The 19,992-nt window shown below is 40.7% G+C and overlaps 1 protein-coding gene across 4 annotated transcripts in view; it reads left to right on the top strand.

Annotated features, from left to right (window-relative positions):
- The first annotated feature begins 2,102 nt into the window (after positions 1-2,102).
- LOC148014284 (uncharacterized) overlaps positions 2,103-19,992 on the top strand; it is a 69,805-nt gene continuing 51,915 nt past the window's right edge. Inside the window, exons 1-2 of one of the 4 annotated variants that reach the window (XM_087666240.1) lie at positions 2,103-2,278; positions 2,378-2,614. Coding sequence is in view for 1 of the 4 variants with exons in the window: in XM_087666237.1 (XP_087522363.1) it covers positions 3,584-3,605 (22 nt within the window). In the remaining 3 variants the exon portion in view is untranslated. The other 3 variants (XM_087666238.1, XM_087666239.1, XM_087666237.1) reach the window with 3 other exon arrangements.

Here is a 19,992-nt window from a genome sequence, read left to right as displayed (position 1 = left end):
ATTTTTTTTCTTGTTCCCTCTTCACTTGAGGTACATTCACCTTTAAGTGAGAGATTGTTATGGGTAAAGGTGCATGTGCCTAGCTATCCGTGTATTACTACACTAATAGTACCCGCACTTGCACATTGCAAATGATAGGTGACCATCACTGCCACTTCATTCTTTATTCTTTCAGCGACGTTTGAATAAAGGGAAGGCCGGACACACATTGTGACTATTGGACTTCCCACATCTTGAGTCTCTCTCTCTCTCTCTCTCTCTATCCATCCATCATAGCTCACACCTCTCTTGCTTCTACTTGCTCATGCTTCCACTTGGGCTTTTCCCTTCATGTACGTATGTATATTGTAATTATAACACACACACACACACACACACACACACAAAATAAATATAAATACAAATATATGTACATATGCATATATGTATGTTATACACATATTCAATGCTACATTCCACTTTGTCAGAGACACTACTATATCCCCAATAAGATGCAAAGGTTGGGAGTCCAATATGTTGCACAAGGTATCAAGTTTGCAAACCACAAACGAGTTGATTTTCTTTGCAACCCTTGTCAAATTAGGATGCAAAGCCACTCCTACAAAAAGGCTTGCATTGTCACACCAATAGAAAGGTTGTTGAATCAGACTTTAAGATCAACACTTGCAAAAAGGTAGAAGCACCATGTAAGCCACAAACGAGTTGAAGGAGGACAAGGACGATATGCCTCTCTCTCTCTCTCTCTCTCTCTCTCTCTCTCTCTCAGGCTTTGCCTCACCTCATAGATGGTCGAATTGCACAATAATCACATGGAGCATATATGCAAATCACACAACAATCATAGGTGAATGTTGATTGTTCCCTTGAATTGTGTTTCATGGTTGCCAAATGTAGCAAAGAATGGTATGCCTCTATCTCCCTCCCTCCCTCCCTCCCTCCCTCCCTCTCTCTCTATGCTTATTTACATGCCTAAAATGGCATATGTGATGCAATCTGGCATGACTAAATTCCACAAACATCATTGGCATGTTGGTCACTCCCCGCATTATGATGGCTTCTATTAGATATATGCTCAAATATATTGCGTTACTTGGATTCATCACATGTTGGAGTGTTGTTTTTATGACAACATGAAAGTTTGGACTTGTCATGATGGACTGCTATTATTTGTGATAGTATGACATATCCTCCTTGCACCACGATTTGCTATTTTTAACTGCTAGTATGACAGTTTCGGTAAGCATGCATGCCATTGGGTTTAGGGGAAGCTCCACTACTTCTAATGCAAGCCAAATCTTGCATTGCATGGTGTGCTTGAAGAATATTGATTGGTGTAAAACTAGTTCTAGGGTTGTTTGAACCTAGATATGGCTTATTGTTGGTTATATGACATTTTGATACTCTTAATGGTCAAAGTTTGTCTTGAATGCCATCATGAGGAGATTAGTGGACAGATAGTAGCAAATTTGCTATGGATGGATTGGCTCCAACAAGGTGACTAGGATCAACAAACATTGAGAACAGTGGTAGGGTGTAGGCATAGGGAGGAGATTGTGCAATGCATACTATTTTGCATTTAAAATGTTGTAGTGATTAGTTAGGCACATATGAAGGTGGAGCTCTGACATGAATTTGATATTGTCTTGTTCAGGTAATTGACAGGTTGCAGGTCATGAATGATCCAAAAGAAAAGCAAAAAGAGATGCGGCAAAATGAATGCGAAAGGAGAGGGAGTCGTCCCTTTTCTAATTCAAATTGTAAAAACTCCCTTGCTTTTCTGGGAGAAATGATATTTGAAAATGAGGTTGGTTACACACCAAGTGACGAATGACCAATTCTTACCTGGAGTGTCGGCATGCATTCTTTGAAATTGGGTGTGGACATGGGCACCATACCTTTATACACCAAATAGGTATAATTTATAATTTATAAAAAATAATAAACTTAATTTTTTTTTGATTGATTACAAAGGTAAAAAGTGCACCCTTGTCCACCACTTTACAAAGTGGGCAAGGGAAACTCTCCATCCAAAAGTGGGTGGGGAGTTCTCTCTAAAAGTTTAGAGATGCTCGTATAAATGGAATTGCATCTTTCATCTAAAGGACGTAGAGGGAGAGGAGAGATGTGGGACGGATATCATGGGAGGCGAATATTCTGTTTTTTCCGCTGGTTCTTCCTGTTCCTGATCGGTCAAAACATCTGGAGATACTTGAAGCTCAAGTATATTTTAGGGCCGAAACGATCGAAGCACTTGTATACAAGCGCATATATATACAGGGTCACGTATACTTTTGACAGGCCCTGGGCTATTTCGAGCACCGTTGGGGACATGGCCACCTCTTGTATGAAGACCTGATTGGACTGCATTTTGTGACAGGCTCTGGGCTATTTCGATCACCGTTGAGGACATGGCCGCCTCTTGTATGAAGACCTGGTTGGACTGCATTTTGTGATGAGACGCACAACAACAGTTCAGACGTCTGCCCGTCTTTTCGCAGAAGAGACAGAAGAAAGAAGAACCGTAGGCCTGCCTGTGTCAGAGACACGCCCCGCACCCTCCATCTGAGGCCTTTAATTTTGATAGCTTCAGCCGGACAAAGAATCAACGTTCAAGGTCATCCTTTCTTTTTCTCTTTTCCAGTCCTTACGTTTCTGCTCAGGTTCGCTCTGGCTTTTGGGATTTAGGCTGCCAAAGATTCGTTGCGAGCAATCCAATCGATCTTCTTCTTAACAATGATTATTAGCTTGAGATTTATCATGCATACCGTATTGCTCGTCAAATTGCCTTGATGTTATTGTAAGCCTCTTATTGGATAAATTTCAGAGATGAAGCTTCTTTGCCTTGTGATGGACACTTATGGTCTTAGTTTGCTTATATGAAAACAGCCTTGAATACAGCTGCTACACGTTAGTGGGCTACACGTTAGTGGCCATGGTCATCGCTCGGTTGTGAGCCCTACACTCTGTCAACGAGAGACCTTATGAGCTCTTTCCAGTTCTGTTATATCTATGCTTTTTCTTTTTATGGTCAGTGTCCTTTTCTTCGGTTCACCATTGTAAGCACAAACTATACAACGCACACAATAACACAATCTGAAGAACACTCAACGAGGAAGAGTGCATAGAAATGCGGAATCACACAAAGGAGCCTCAAGCCTCCATGTCTCAAGGACTCGGGGCAAAGTTAGCTGATGGAGGAGTCACAGACATCATAAGCAACTCCAAGAGTGTGTTGTACCCAAAATGCAGCAACAACAGTCTGTTAATGTCGACATGGAGCCTGCCAAGCCTGGAAATGATGGCAACAGTCCTTCAAGAGTGAAGATGTAGCAATAGGAAGATCTCTTGAGGATAGCAACAACAACAGGTCAGTGAGGGATCATAGCAGCAGGTCATAGGCTGGCTGCAAGATGCAGCAGTTGACCGCCTCGAACAGCAGCAGATAGTCTTGAAACAATGACGTTGATGACATCCAGCAGCTCGAACAACAGCAGGTCCTCTTGGTAGAGAATGATGGTGATGCAGGCTGAGAGGTCATTGTGCAGGGCTGGAGGGAGAAACACAGCAGTAGGGAGAGTTGGCAATGATGGCAAGGAGAAGAAAAGGTGATGATGATGGAATAAAGCTGGCGCAGGAATAAGTGATGGAAATGCCCATGATTGCCTTACGTAGATACTTTTAAGCCTTTTGTCCCACTGCTTTAAAATATATTTTTATTGTCCAAATAGTCCATTTCGGGGCTGTTTAAAAAATTAAATTTGACTGTAAAATTATAGAAGTTACTAATTTGAGATTCATTTAGTCCTTAATTTCCCTTGCTTGACACTCAATCCGGGGTTCAAAAAGGTTCCCTAGTGTAGAGAGAGCATAACTTTGCCAAAAGGTTTCATTTCAAAGAGATTAAGTCATTGGACCAAGGATGTCATTCTAGTCAAGGCCCTAGTAGGATCGTAGAGGCAATGTACATCTTTTTTTGGGTAGCCTAAGTTAATGGATCCTTTCTGTTTTGTTTGTTTGTTTGTTTGTTTTTTTTTGTTTTTTTTTGGGGTGGATTTCTATGGCTCTTATGTTCCATAAGGACATTTAGTGTGCTAAACTACCCTCAAGAGTGTCGATGATGAAGTTATAGTGAGGTAATGAAGAGAGAATGCTGAGATAATGTTGTTGATTATGTGAATAGTGATTGCTGCGCATGTGGATCTAGATTAACCACTTGGTAGAGTGAAAGGAGTGCTTTCATGTAGTGAAGGAAATATTCCTCATGAGCTTTTGTAATAAAATGGGAGAACCGCTAGTTTAGACTTCTAGGGTTTAGTATAAAAGGGCACAAGGTGCCAATGTAACAACTTTTGGCTCATTTCACAAATACTCAATTTTTTTTGAGCATTAGCTTATAGGGATTCCAAGTTACACCTTTGTATTTTCTTGCAACAACCATGGCTTCCTTGTGCTGTGGATTGAATGAAAGGGTTATCCATGGCATGGCCATGATTTAGCATTTCTTTGTGCAATTCCTTGTTTTCTAGGAGTAGACAGTCATGGTAATTTGGTTAGGGCAAGTCTCTTTTACAATGGTATCAAAGCTTGATTTAGATCTTGTTAGTGGAGCCATTTTCATGTCACAATCTAGTTACAATCATCAAAATAGAGCATTGCAGTTAGATACTTGGGCATCGGACTTGGTTATGACTAAATAGGCTCTTCCACAACAAATTGTGGTTATTCTTGAAGGACATGGCTAAGATATGGACCAAAACGGTGGAGTTGTTGCCATTCAAAACTGGAGCAATTTTCAAGGCTTGTGATAAAAAATGGAGCTACAAGAGGTCAGAGGAGACTAAAAGAAGTCTTACTACTTTTTGGAAGCAAGGTTTCATTTTTCTTTTCCTCATCTTTCTTAGGCTTTTCTAGCAAGGTCTCGTAGAGAAATCCACTCCCTTCTCTCACAAGCTTCTTTAGCAAAAAGCAAGGCTACTTGAGTATTCTTCACATGGAATGCTTGAAGAAGAGTTAAATGATTCTGTTTCCATCATACAAGGCAAGCTTCTTTTACATTACACATAATAGAAGGGTTTTCACTATCCATACATATTTCCAAGTAACCATGTACACTACTAGTAGTCCATGCAATGGCAATGTACGGCTGTCAATGCATGTTTCTAAGTAACCAAGCACATTGTTATTACTCTATGTATAGTTATTAAAATGTTAGTTAGTGCACTAGTAAACAACAAATTACAATTGCACAAATCTAGGGCTATCAAGTGGTGCTCATTGAACAAGTAAATAATTGAGCATATCTATAGAAATGTGTGTGTTTGCCACATTGATCATAGAATTCTCAAAGCTCATTGTATACATAAGACAAAGAGGTGCAACAAATCCAATAGCTTATCTTATGCAATGCAAACTTTTTACAAAAGCATCTAACTCATCTCAAAGTTTGCCAAAGAAAGTCTTAACTGCTTTCTCAATAGTATCAATAGCTTGATGCCTTGCAAATGTAGACCATAGCTTGTTTTGACACTAAAGATGACCATGCACATTAAAGAATCTATCCCATTTACTTTTTAAACAAAGTATATTATATATGCTTTACTACAAGAGGTCCAAATACACCAAGCTGTCACAATGAGAGATTTATCCACTCCCATATTAATTGTGTAATCATTCTCAAAGCTCACACCTAGGATGAGCAAATCAAGTGGTGAAAACAGCCAATCGACATATGCAATAACCCTCTTTATAAATCCATATTGAAGTTTGCAAGGCTATCAATAGAAAGACTCTAGCAAGCTATAGCTGATCACCCAACAATAGTCCATGTCATAATGCCATTGCTCTATCTCGTGCCCATACCAAAGCTATATTTTGTGCAAACATGGATTTTCAAACAACACAAATGGAAGCAATATCCTCAATTCCATTCCAAACAGTAAGGCAATGGTCCACAAGCAAAGATAACCTCTTATTACAAATGTGTCACATCCCTGTAACTCACATCGCTTGCTTGTTTTTCAAGAATCAAAGAGAATGTTGGTTTGAATGTGCAATCAATAGATATGAAGTGGAGTAGAGGGTGAGAGTGAGAGTAGATGCATAAAGAAGCGTGCAACAATACCGTCACTATAATGAGTCACAAGGACGAAAGTACAAGATATAACCCCAAGGTCTGTTGAGAAATCCTTCACATGTAGTTTGCATTTTGTGTTTTGCGTTTAGGGTTTCACAATGGATAGCCCCAAAAGGGGCTAGGGGCTAGGTGCCCACAGTGGGGCGTCTCCCTAGACAACCGACACTCTCCCTTTTGGCGCTACCCTAGACAGTCTCTTGCCTATTTATAGGCTGTCTCTGTTACTCATTCTCTCCAGTCTCTCCACTATCCTCACCTCCCTTTAGGAGGACATTGTGGTTCGTGGTTTGTGGCTGTCTTCATCATCTTCCTTGTGTTGCAAAACCCTTGTTTTCTTGTATCACATTCACTCCAAGATTTAGATCTTCATCCACTTTTCTTCTTCCGCTACATCAACACCCTAATTGGCGGTTGCTCCCTCTTGCGTTTGTTGTGTTCCGGCCTACGTTCACAGGGCTGTTGCTATCGTCTCCACTTCCTCTTTTGTTGCGTTTACTGTTGGCAGCTCTTCTGTTGCACCTGGCAGTATTCAAGCACCTACTCTTTGCTGTTGGTGGCTTAGCCAGACTGCTAGCTTCTCCTCCTTGCTATTGGCGGCTCGGCCAGACTGTTGGCGTTTGTTCTCTACTGCTGGCAGCTCAGCCAGATTGCTGGCGGCTCCTCCTTGCTGTCGGTGGCTTAGCTGGATTGCTAGAGGTTGTTCTTTGTTGTTGGTGGCTCAGCTAGATTGATGGTGGCCGTTCTTTGCAACCTAGCAGCTCAGCCAATCTGTTGGCGGCTATTTTCTACAACCTGATAGCTCCACCATATTGTTGTACCCTGCGTTTTTCTACTGGTTGCAACCTCTTATTGTTGGTAGCATCCTCCTTCCACTAGTAATTCACTTCCAGCCCTTCCACTACCCTTCTACTCCTTGAGGCGGACATTGCGGTTCATGCTTTGCACTGCCCTCACACCCCTTGAGGCGGACATTGTAGTTCATGGTTCGTGGTTGATCTCTTTCTTCTTCAACAAGGCACATTGATACCCATGGCTTCTTTACCAACAGATGACCAATCTATTGGGTGCTCCTATTGTGGCATCATCGGACACACTACCGATGCTTGCCGACTTTGACCTTTGCTCCCCACCCCCTTGGAGTATATGCGTCTCCCATCCGGTACTACCTTTGTCACCTCTCCTTTTTGGGCCATAGAAAACGTTCTGCATTAGCTATCAGAGTACTATGCTCAAGGCAATAAGACACATCCGATGCACACTAAGTCCTTTCAAGCACATGGAGGATCGATTGGCGCTATCTTCATCATCTTCCTTGTGCTACGACACCCTTGTTTCCTTGTATCACATTCACTCCAAGATTCAGATCTTCATCATTCCATTCATTAGAGTTTCTTTTCTCTTCTCTTCTCTTCTCAGTGTTTGCCAAGTTTACTCTGTGTTTCTTCCCGCAAACCCTACTATCTCGCTGGTATGTCGTCTTTTGATAAGGTCATGTAGACCTACAACATGAAGTGTGTGTAAATAGGGAAGAAAACCCCTCCCATGCAAGAGGGTAAAAAATGCCACATGGACAGTATACCTTTATAAATGACTTAGAGGAAAATACAAGGTGTATTTATTAAATCCCCTTGGAGCTAATGATGTGAACAAAATAGGGATGTCGCAAATCAATCCCCAAACGGAAGGAAGCATAAAGCTTTGCGGAAAGCTTTAAACATTTCTTTGGATAGAGCCTTGGTGAATATGTTTGTTATGTTGTCGTGTATAGACACATAGACCAAATCAATCTGCCTTGCATGGAGTCTCTCTCTAACATAATGATAATGTACTTTGATGCGCTTTGTTCGTGCATGAAATACTAGATTTCGTGCAACTCCGAGTGTGCTTTGATTGTCAATGTAGATACATGTAGCTAATAGAAGTGCAATATGTAGGTTTGATAAAAGGTGTCTAAGCCAAACATATTTAACTATAACTATAAAAGCTGCCTTATATTTAGCTTCATAGCTTGAAGTGGCCACTCTAGGTTACTTCTTGCTAAGCTAAGAGATGCAAGCATCGCAAAGTAAGAAATGATTTCCACTAGTGGACACTTGTGTCAAAACATCTTGCACAGTCACTATCTGTAAAAGCATGCAAGGAAGTAGAGTTGCCATAAGGTTAGAACAACTCAAAGCCCATGTGCCTCTTTTAGGTATTAGAGGACATACTTAACTGCTTGCCGATGCTATGAGCCTAGGCTATGCGTAAATTTTCTCAATTGCGATACAACATACTATCTGGCCATGTATTGCACAAGTAGATCAAATGTCCAACTACCTATTGATAAAGAGAAGTGTTGAAAGGATCACTAGCATCCTCAAGAGAAAAACGAAAGCTTGAATCAACTGGATTAGCAGTCCTCAAAGTGAGAACGTTGTAGTAATTGTAGGCCATCTCGTGGGCTATGCATTGATGTGCTTTGATCCATGATCTGGGCTTCCTAGGCATTTAAATTGTCGTCAAATGTAGTTCTTGTCCCTAGTGTCTTAGGCACTAAGTGATACTAGGGCTAGGGTTTATTTAGGGTTTCCTATGATGGTTAAGCGGTTAGGGTTTCATATTCTATTATAAATACACTTTGTGTCTCATTAGTACATAAGTGAAACATTATTCATTGTGGTTGCCTTGAGTGTTGTACGCTCTTTCACTCATTAATACACTCCTCATTCATGATTGAGTATTATTGTGCATTGATTAATTCATTCATTCTCATTGATTTTCTATTAAATCAATCGCACAATTGCTCCATGCTGGGGCTGATAATAACTGTCCAATGTACTTGGATTCCGTGAAAACAACATGCCCTTGAATAGTATCAAATTGGATACCAAGATAGCAATGCAAGTGGCCAAGATCTATCATAGCAAATGCTTGCTATAAATCAGCCTTAAATGCGGAAATTTTTATCTTGTCATCCCTATTGGGTTTTACTCACACCTATGCTCACACAAGAGTATCAATGATGTGCACATAGGACATTGGAGCACTTTTCACTCTTCGTAAGAGGTTTTTTTCCGGAGTCACTTTTATTTTCATGTGTGTATTTACATTACACATTTTGGTCACTTACCGCACAATACACACATCTGTGTGTGAATGCAGTTTAAGTCACTTTCACAATCCTAAAATCTAAGGTTTGTACTTTGTATTTTGAACTTTGCACTTCACATTCTACTATGCAAACAGCCATGCTGTGACCACTCCCTCTCTCTATTAGTTGTGTACAGTTCTTTCTGCTCCATTGCTGTACTTCAATCTTACATTTGGTATCAGAGCTGTTCAGTCAGTTGTCTCTCTGCTCTCTTCACTCAGCTCAGCCCACGTGCTGCTTTGCCTGTGGTGACCCGTGTTTTTGACGTGCCTTCTCTATTCTCCTTGAGCTCTGCAACCTGCCATGGCTGTTCAGAACAGTTCAGAAAACCCTAATATTATAGGCGCAGTTCAGAAAACCCTAATTTTGTAGGCGCAGTCCCAAAAACCCTGACTTTGAGGTGCAGTCTTGAACTGCCATGTCAGCTCCTGTGCAGTCCAGAACTGCTCCAGATCTGTTCCAGCCTGCCACATCAGCAGCCATACAGCTCAAAGCTGGTTTTACTTGCTCTTGGGTTGCCACATCAGCATATTTTCAGATCTGCACAGCTGGTACAGATATATTTTATTATTTTAATCAGAATTTCAGAGCCAAAGCAAAGGGCTTTTGCAGGAACAAGTCAATTTTTGCTTCAGCAAGTGCTTCAGTGCACGAATTGAAGAAATTTGGGTCAAAAAAATTGGCATTTTTTAATTTTTGGCAAACATTGGCACGTGTAATGTGTTTTTAGTCTGAAAGTGACTAAAGCTACACACATTGGACATTCAAAATCCAGGGCTTTTGTGTTTTTAGTGCTGCTAAGTACTCTTATTGTCAATTTCAGCACATTGAGGCAATATTGATTAAGTATGACACGATTTGTTCTTTTGACTAAATTTGGTCGATTACAGCTTGGCATTTGCTGTAATTTCTGGGAATTTGAAGATTTCCAGGTCAGCCAGCTTTTATAATTACTCTTTTTGCATTTGATTAAGTGACATTTATCATGGCAGCTCATGAACAAAATGAACAAAATGATGTCTTCACTAATGTTTCGAAAGAGGATAGATTGGATGGCAACAACTATTCTTTGTGGTCCTTTATGATGAAAAATGTGCTTGTTGCAAAAGGTCTTTGGAATTATGTTAGTGGGGAAGAAGTATCTTTTGGTGATTTGGCTCCTGCAACCCCTCCACAAGCATGAGGTTGTGGACAAAGGCAAGGGTGTGTAGCAGCAACCTTTCAACAAGCAATAGGTTGTGGATAAAGGCAAGAAGTTGCCACACAGCCACCACCCCAAAGAATAGTTGCTCAAAAGGCTTGGGACACCAGGGATACCCAAGCATTGTTACTTTTTTCATTGGTAGTTCAGCGGTTGATAATCCCACATATTCGTTTTGCTACTACTTCACGAGTAGCATAGCTCACACTTGAGCACATCTTTACAGGCAAGAATGAGGCACACATTTTTTTTTTGAAGGAGCTTGAAAATGTGAAGATGGAAGAAGGTGATACTATGCAAGATCACCTTAATAAATTTCAGGACTTGCGGGAGCAGTTGATCATTGTAGATAAGTATTATTCTAATGTTGAGATGATTTCTATTGTTTTGAACTCTTTGCCACCGTCTTATTTGGCATTCCATATTGCATTGAATCTTACAATGCAGGTTTTTCCATAGCCACTTACTTTTCTTCAATTGGCTAGCTTATTGTTGGAAGAAGAGCAAACAAAAAAGAATAGTGATGCGGAGGTAGTAGCTTCTGAACAAGCCTTTGTGACAAAGCAGAAAGGTAAAGAGCAATCAGCCCAAGAATGCTCCGCAGAGTTTTGGAAGTTTTGGAACTTCATAGAACAAATAGAAGCAGAGGGGTACACAATCTAAGAAGGGTAAGTGCCATTATTGTAAAAGGCTAGGTCATTATATCATAGAATGTAGGAAACGCATTGCCAAGGAGAAAAAGAAAGAGTCTAGGATGTCAGTTTCAGATGCACCTTCAACTTCTATTGCCAAAGAGTCCACGTCTTTTGTCATTGACTGTAACTATTTTGTTTTTATACTTGCAATTATGATTCTCCTTGGGTAGATAGAGCATTTAACTTTAACGAGGATGCTAGTACTTGTTTTTTGACAGTGGTGCTTCTAAGCACATTACATCCCACAGGGATTTGTTTACTTCTGTTGTTGCAGCTCCTATTTGCAAGTCGGTATAATATGCCAACAATGTATCTTATCTTGTTAGAGACGTTGGAGCGATTGTTTTGAAAGCCATTGATGGCTCTACTCTCTGTTTGCATAATGCTTTATATGTGCCAAGCATAAAGAAGAATTTGTTGTTCATTTCTTCTTTAGCAAAATGTGGAATGCAGGTCATGTTGGACTGACAGGCCACAACTCAGCTGGTTTGGGTTCGAAAAGGAGCGTATGAGTATGACTGCTGGAGAGAGTGTGTGCAGAGTGAAAGTACGAGAAGATAAGAGTGTACCAACAATGTGTTGGTACACAAAGAATAAAATGTATTTATACTTAGGGCACTTAAAGGGTGCGTTCATATGTGCAATGTGCGTGTACTATATACATGGAGGTTACTGGGCTTTTATATCCCAACAACCTCCCACTTAAAGGTCTGATATGAACCTCTAGCTAACCAACTCCCACTAGTCGAATGCAATGCTCGTATTGAGCTTTGCTTAGACTTTTAGTGAGAACATCTGCAGGGTTATCTTGTGTTTTAATCTTGGTCAATGTGATTTGACCATATTCTAGAATCTGTCTGATGAAGTGATATTGCACATCTATATGCTTTGTGCGTGAATGATACATGGCATTCTTAGCCAGATACACTGTACTCTGGCTATCACATCCCAAAACTGCAGTACCCATAGATATGCCGAGATCATCTGCACGTTTGCTCAACCATATAGCTTCCTTAGAAGCTTCAGTAGTGCTGATATGTATTCAGCTTCAGTGGTACTCAGTGCAACAATGTTTTGCAACCTGGAACACCAAGAAATAGCCCCACTAGCAACTGTAAAGACATACCCGCTGGTGGACCTACGAGTGTCCAAGTCACCTGCCATGTCTGCATCACAATAACCCTGCAAACTAAGTGCACCCTGCCCATAGCAAATACTTTTTCTTTGTGTACCCTTAAGGTATCGAAGAATACACTTGACAGACTCCCAATGTGCTTTGCCAGGATTTGACATAAACCTGCTAACAACTCCCACTGCACGAGCAATGTTTGGACAAGTAGCAACCATCGACTTACTGCTGAACTCACATGACTTGGCCTCTTTGTATGTAAGAGGCTCGCCCTCATATGTAAGCATCACATAATGCAAGGGGGGGTCAAACCTATGTGTTTGCCTTTTTACGTGTGTAGACTTGCGTACCCAATGATCAACATTATCAGGAATTGGGTCTACATCAGGAGGTATATTATTTTCAGCATTCATTTGCTGCTGTAAACCATTTTCAGCATGCTGTTCATGCTGTACAGGACCTTCATTTTCATTTCCAGCACCTGCATTTTCATAATCAGCAAGCCTATCTTGCTGTCCATGACCTCCTTGTGCTTCTATTTGCTGTCTATCATTATCTGGCTCAAAAGTAACCGGCTGATCATCAGTTTCAGCCTGTGGTACAGCACCTTGAGGCTCATTTCTTGAAGTTATGGGTGGCTGTAAACTCTGAAATTTCACCTTTTTCAGATCTTCATTAGAGGCTAAAGAGCCTTTCAGCAATTTTGCCTCATTAAATACAACATTACGGCTGCGAATAATTTTCTTGGACTGAGGTAACCACACTCTGTAGCCAAATTCACCCTCATCACCATAGCCCACAAAAATGCCTTTGGTGGATTTTGGGTCAAGTTTGTTCCTCAGCTCATCCCTAACATGTACAAAAGCATCACAGTCAAATATACGCAGATGGTCATATGAGGTCGATTTGCCAGACCAAACCTCCTCAGGGATGCCATTATTTAAAGACCTATTTGGAGAGCGGTTGCAAATGTGAACCACGGTTTTGAGTGTCTCTCCCCAAAATGCAGGAGGGAGATTGGCAGTGGACAGCATGCACCGCACTCTTTCACATAAAGTCCTGTTATATCTTTCAGTCACCCCATTTGAAGGACTGTAAGGGGCTGTAAGCTCCCTCTTAATACCATGTAAGTCACAAAATGACTTAAATTCAGTCGATGTGAACTCACCCCCATTATCAGTTCTCAAGCATTTTAGCTTTCTATCTATCTGAGTGGTCACAAATGCATGATAAGTTTTAAAAACAGCAAACACTTTACTTTTCTTTTCAACAAGTACACCCAAATCTTCTTGGAACAATCATCAATAAAGGAGACAAAATATGCAGCACTACCTAATGATTTCATGGGCATACTACATACATCAGAATGCACTAAGTCCAAGACATTGGACTTACGAGAGACACCATTGTAAAAGGAATTTTTGATTTGCTTTCCAAACTGACACTCATTACAAAAATCAAGCACCAAATAGTGTGGTGTAGCCATGCAAGTCAAGCTGACCAACAGATAGTAAACTCTTTTTAATGCCAGGCACATATCTAACATATTTCAACACAAGTTCTTGACCATTGTCTAAAGACAAGTGTACGGTGCCAATCCCATCAATGCTGCAAGCATAGTTATTTCCAAGGTACACCTTTCCATAATTGCCTGCATTAAACATAGCAAAACACTCCAAGCAAGGAGTTACATGGAAAGAGGCACCAGAGTCTACAATCCAAGTTTGAGTGACACCATCATCAACTGACAAGAGTGCATCAATCACATCAGCCTTGGTAATCTGCATATCCTGCATGTGACATACAAGGGCATCATAATCAACTGCACATAATACATTAGCCTCTGTATTTGAAAGCTCCTCAATGACCATATTGGAGGTCACATTGGCCTTTTCTTTGCCTTTGGATGTCTCCAATGCATCTATCTTTTCTTCCTTCTTCTTTTTATCTTCTGCATTTTTCTTTCTCTCTTGTTCCTTCTTGTAGTACTTGTAGTCAGGTTTCTTGTGGCCCTTCCGACCACAATGATAGCAAGTGATGTCACTCTTATCCTTTCCTTTACTCTTGCTCCTGTTTCTCTACCCTGTATATGCATTTTTCTTTTCAGCCCTGCCTCTTACATTATAAGATGAGTTGCTGCCTTCTCCACTAGACATATGTCTAATTTCTTCATTCAAGATAGAACCCTCACCCCATCATATGAGAGATTGGTGTTATTGCTGAGTGAAACCACCAAGGTTTCCCATGAGTCTGGTAGTGTCATGATTAAAAAGATCGACCTCAACTTATCATCAAAGTCCAAGTTTGCATCTTTGAGCTAATTTAGAATCCCTGTAAATGCACTCAAGTGCTCAGCTGCAGGGTTTGACTCATCCAATCGCATATTCACTAACTTGCGCATTAAATGCACCTGATTAACAGGTGTGGTGATCTCATAAGTAGTTTTCAGCTTCTCCCATATTGCATAACCTGTGTCTAAACCCTTAATGTCTGTCAGAATGTCATCAGTGACACCCATCTTTATGCAAGCCACAACTTTTTTATTCACTTTGGCCCAATCTGCATCAGTCATTACTGCGGATTTATCTTCTTGCAAAGCATCCTCACAATCCTTTAGGAACAAAATGCCCTACATACGGTCTTTCCAAAGGTCAAATCCATGACCATCAAACCGTTTAATCTCCGTCAAACTCTTGATGCCTGAACTGGAAGAAGTTGCAGCCATTTTATCACGAACACAAGAGTAAATGCACTAATCTGCAGAAGCACAAGCTGAACCAGCAAAATACCCTGCTGTTTTTCCTCAACCCGAAATAAATCTCTGCTATTTATACATTAACCAACCACTGCACGGGCAAAAATGCAGAAATTTACCAAATTCTGTGCAAATCCCCAAAATTTCAAGTCCAAAATTGCATGAATGTCAGTCAATTTGACCCAACTAAGTAAAGCTTTGCAAATACATGAAAAACCCCAAATTTCTAGGATCCAATGTCAGGAAATTTTACCCAAGAAAGGCAAAATTTTGACAAAATTTGCAAAATCCCCAATTTAATTGAGGTTGCAAAATCCCCAATTTAATTGAGGTCACTGCACGCGATGTCTGCAATTTTTGACTCAAAAGTCAATGACAGCATGAATGATGCCAAATCTGGGAAAAGCTCCAAATTTTGTGGCCCGATTTGCACAGATTTTGAAACAGTGCCTCTGGTGTGTGAACACCTACCAAGGCTAATGAGGGGCTTAAAGAAAATTGATTTGTTAAATTAAAAAAAAAACGATGGAACTAACGGGGAGGGGGGTCCGTTGACCCCTGTTGCGTCACGTCGCTTGTCATGCGAAGTCGCCTGCATGTTGTGACGCCTATCTGCCGAAACTGCCCGCGAAAGACGTCCCGTCTAACTTGCACGCCATGCCTGATTGATGCCTAAAAAAAGGCCCACTGAAACTGCCCGCCTCGTCACGTCTGACTGACGCGTCATGTACTGCCCACGAAAGGCGCCACGTCTGACTTGCGCGCCACGATCTTGAAAATGTGCAGAGTCTTATGAGCTCTGATACCAATTGTTGGACTGACAAGCCATAGCTCAGTTGGTTTGGGTTCGAACAGGAGCGTACGAGTAGAACTGTTGGAGAGTGTGTGTATAGAGTGAAAGTACGAGAAGATAAGAGTGTACCGACAATGTGTTGGTACACAAAGAATAAAATGTATTTATACTTAGGGCACGTAAAGGATGCGTTCACATGTACAATGTGCGTGTACTATATATACCGAGGTTACCGGGCCTTAATATCCCAACAGTTCACTTATTTTGATGATAATAAAGGCATGGTCTGGGATAAGGAATTCTTGACTTTGGTTCTCATTGGCACATTATGTCATAGACTTTATGAGTTAGATGCTCACTATTAATTAGTTAGTTTATTTGGCATCTACTCTTACTCCTGCTATGTCACAAATAGAGTTATGGCATGCTCGAATGGAGTATGTGAATTATGGCAATCTAATGCTTATGTAGTGTATTCAGATATTGGAAGACTTACCTCTCTTGGAGAGACCTCTTGAGCAGATTTGTGAGGGATGCATTTTGGGAAAAATGCATCGGTTTTCTTTCCCTCGTGATGTTGCTTTTAGAGCTAAGGCTAGGTTGTAGATTGTGCATTGAGATATATGTGGACCCATGTAGAGAAAGTCATTGGGTGGATGTTTTTACTTCGTTATGTTAATTGATGACTTTACACGTTTTTGTTGGGTTTTTTCATTGATTAAAAAGTAGATGGATTTTGGACTTTTGTTGCTCGTGGAAAATCAATTTGGCTATAAGATTAAGACTCTCCATTCGGACCGAGGGGGGAATATATGTCTTCATTGCTGAATTCCTTTCTAAAGCAAAAAATGTTAGAGTCATCACTTGGACCGGCAAGCAAGGCTATGCAAGCAGGTGCCACGTGGTAGGTAGTCGACGAGCTGCCACATGCTAGCAGTCAGAATGCAGCAATCGGACTGTAGTAGTCGGTTGCATTAATTGTAGCCAACCTGATCATTTTCAGGCATTATTTTCAGCCTATAAATAGGCTGTGTTTTCAGCTGTCTTTGGTGGGGACTGCTCTCAGGGCTGATGGAGATCGAGATCTTCAAGATGGAGATATACGTAGATATTCTCTCTGTACCCATGTATAATTGTGCATCCTTATACAACATTCTTCATTGTAGATTTTCTGTGTTTCACAGTCTCTTTCTCTCTGTTCACTCTTTGTCACGGTCATTCGCTTCTGCATTGCTTCACTCTGACATGGTATCAAATCATTAAAGGATTGATCTAGGATGGATTGTTAACAGTGGTGTCTCTCGGCACATGACTCCTCCTTTCGCAGGTGTTACTCATTTGTGGCCTTCTCATGGTTAGATTCTCATTGGAGATAGTTTGTCTATTCCTATTTAGGGACAGGACAACATGCATCTTTTTCCAAATGGGCGTGGTGGTGCCCATACACTTAAGGTACTTTATGTGCCGGCTTTGGGGTATCATCTTATCTCAGTGCACAAGATTTGTGCTCTCAACCTCTTGGTTGAATTTGATGTGGATTCTTTTTAGATTCTTGATCAAGGATCGAGACAGGTTCTTTCTTTAGGTTATGAGGAGAATGGAGTCTACAACTTGCGGTCTTATTCCACCTTGACTTCTCTTCTTCTTACCTCTCAAACTTAGTTCGAGCTTTGGCATGCTTGGTTTGAGCACCTCAATTATGATTACCTTCAGAAGGCGTCAAAGTGCCAGTTTGTTCGAGGTTTATTGAATATTGTGGTGAGTCAGCAATCTTGTGTATCTTGCATCCATGGGAAGCAAACTCGTGATGTTTGTTACCAGCAAGGCTTTGAGGTGGTCTTTAGTACCCTTGAAGCATGTTTCTACTAATCTTTGTGGACCGATGAGGACGGAATCTCTTCGAGGGAGCTTGTATTTCATGCTCATTGTAGATGATTACAACAGGATGACATGGGCCTATTTCTGGAAGCTGAAGTCGGAGGCTTTCTCCAACTTTAAGGATTGGTTGCTCGTCGGGGAGTACCGATTGGGGCGGAAGCTGAAGACCTTATGAGTAGATAAGTGGGGAGAATTTTTTTTAAATGAGTTTACTTGGTTTTGTGCAGATTGTGGTATTCACCAGGAGTTTGCAAAACCTCTTAATTAAATGGTAATTTCATGGTTGAACTGTTGGGGGTTAAAGGCCACTTATGCCTAGCTACTTACATTTACTTGTACTTATTAACTACACACTTGTACACTGTAGGTAGCAACCACTTGCCACTAACACTTTATTCTTCATTCTTTACATGATAATGAAATAAGGGAAGATATGCCACACATTGTGACTCCACATATCATCTTGCTCTCTCTTACTTGAACCTCCATAGCTCTTTCTTGTTTCTTTCTTCTGTTTGTGCTTCCACTCTTGCTCCACCTTTCAACTAGTATTAGAACATCTATTCAAAGAGCTTCACTGACATTATATTCAGCCTATGGAGAGAGCTTGACTTGCAACTTTCAGGGCAGCCCCATTTCAGTCCATTTGAGGTATGCATTCGCTTCCCTATCTTCAACATTTGTTCCAAGCTGATTGAGGATCTTCCCAAGGCTTAGCTAAGCATTGAGTGCTTACTAAGTTGAGAAGCAATTACTTTATCTATTTTGAGTGGATATAGAGCATGCTGCAAAAGTTGTGGATAAATATGGTAGCTTAGCATCACTTTTTAGTTTGAGAAGTCATGGATAGCTATGATAGCCTAGAGATGTTCTAGGAAGCGCCGTTTGGGATTTTGATTAAACCCTCAAAGTTTGCTAACTAGGCTCGCTTGAGTCTACCCCGTAGTGGAAGTTCCAGCCGCTCCCACGAGGATCGACCTGAGTTTATCTGGTTAAATCTATTACTAGCGGCTAATTAGTATTAGTGGATTCTAAAGTGATGCGAATCAGGCTTTCTGGTTTCAAATGGTCCATCAAGTGCGATCTTTGTTCCTACTTAGGAAAGCTCTCGGCTTACCGAGACCACCCAACCATAGGTTTGGATTCGTTGGAGATTCCATCTTTCCACTTCCCTCGAGAGAGTAGTTTTAGTTATCTAATTACCTACCACTTTAGGTTCAATATGTAAAAACAACTTCTTTGAATTATCTCCTGATACAAATTCGTTATATGCCCTTAATTCACGACACAAAAACAGAGTAAAGTAATTCCTTCTTGATAGTTTCTTAAAAAAAAAAGACATTTTATAAATATTTTCTTGTTCGAAGATATTATTCTCTCAAAGTTCCATTCCCTAACTAGTATTGGAACTTTCAGTTAGTCGTGAAATCAAAGGGTAGTTGGTATTTCATAAGAGCCTAAGGAGTTTATGATTATGACCAAAGTCCCTTGGTGGGCCAACAAAAAAAGAAAAACCCCTTAGAGTAGGTTTTATTCAGGTTGGCCTTGGGGAGGTCTAGTGCCATAAATAACATTGTCTCAGTTTCTGTGTTCATCGAAATATTGTCTCAGTCGGCAATCTGTACTTAGTCATCCATCTTTTAGTTTGATGATTTTAGAAAAGATCAGTACTGCAACCAACCTTCCTTCCGCGGATGGATGGTAAATCCCTGATTACAACTTAATTACAAGAGTAAACAATAAATGCAAATCTGAAAATAAAAATTTACCTACTGATCTTGGACAATGCATATCCGATTGGCCCCAAAATTGGCGCCCCTTTCGGTATTTCTTTAGCTTTATGGAAGAAAAAATTGATTTACAATGGGATTCTCCCAATCCCCTTCGAATCCAAAATCCCCTTGCTGTTCAAAGTGACCAGCAAGTTTTTAATCTATTTTGCCCCTTGATTTGGGCACTTAATTGGCCTTCACCCACTTCATAGACAATGAAAATGCCCCAAATTCAATGGCTGGCTAGTCCTCCACCTGTATTCAGCTGAAATTCACCTTCAGTCCTGAAAAATCCAAGTCTTGGAGCTTCCAATTTCTGGCATGCTTCCCAAGGCTGCTGCTAAACCCTAATTTCTGCTGCAAATTAGGGTTTACAATAGAGAAATCTGAAATTTATCAGTCTCCAAGGGTCCAAATGTTGAGATCTTCGTAGCAAGGCTGTGAAATGGCTAAGAGATGAGAGAGAAAGCTGTAAAGAGAGAAAAGTCGGACTTTCTTCGCGA

This window comes from Lygodium microphyllum, chromosome 25 (assembly GCF_053477565.2).
Source record: "Lygodium microphyllum isolate KBCC chromosome 25, Lygodium_microphyllum_v1.1.10, whole genome shotgun sequence".
Lineage (NCBI taxonomy): Eukaryota > Viridiplantae > Streptophyta > Polypodiopsida > Schizaeales > Lygodiaceae > Lygodium > Lygodium microphyllum.
This window is presented reverse-complemented; position numbering and strand designations above follow the sequence as displayed.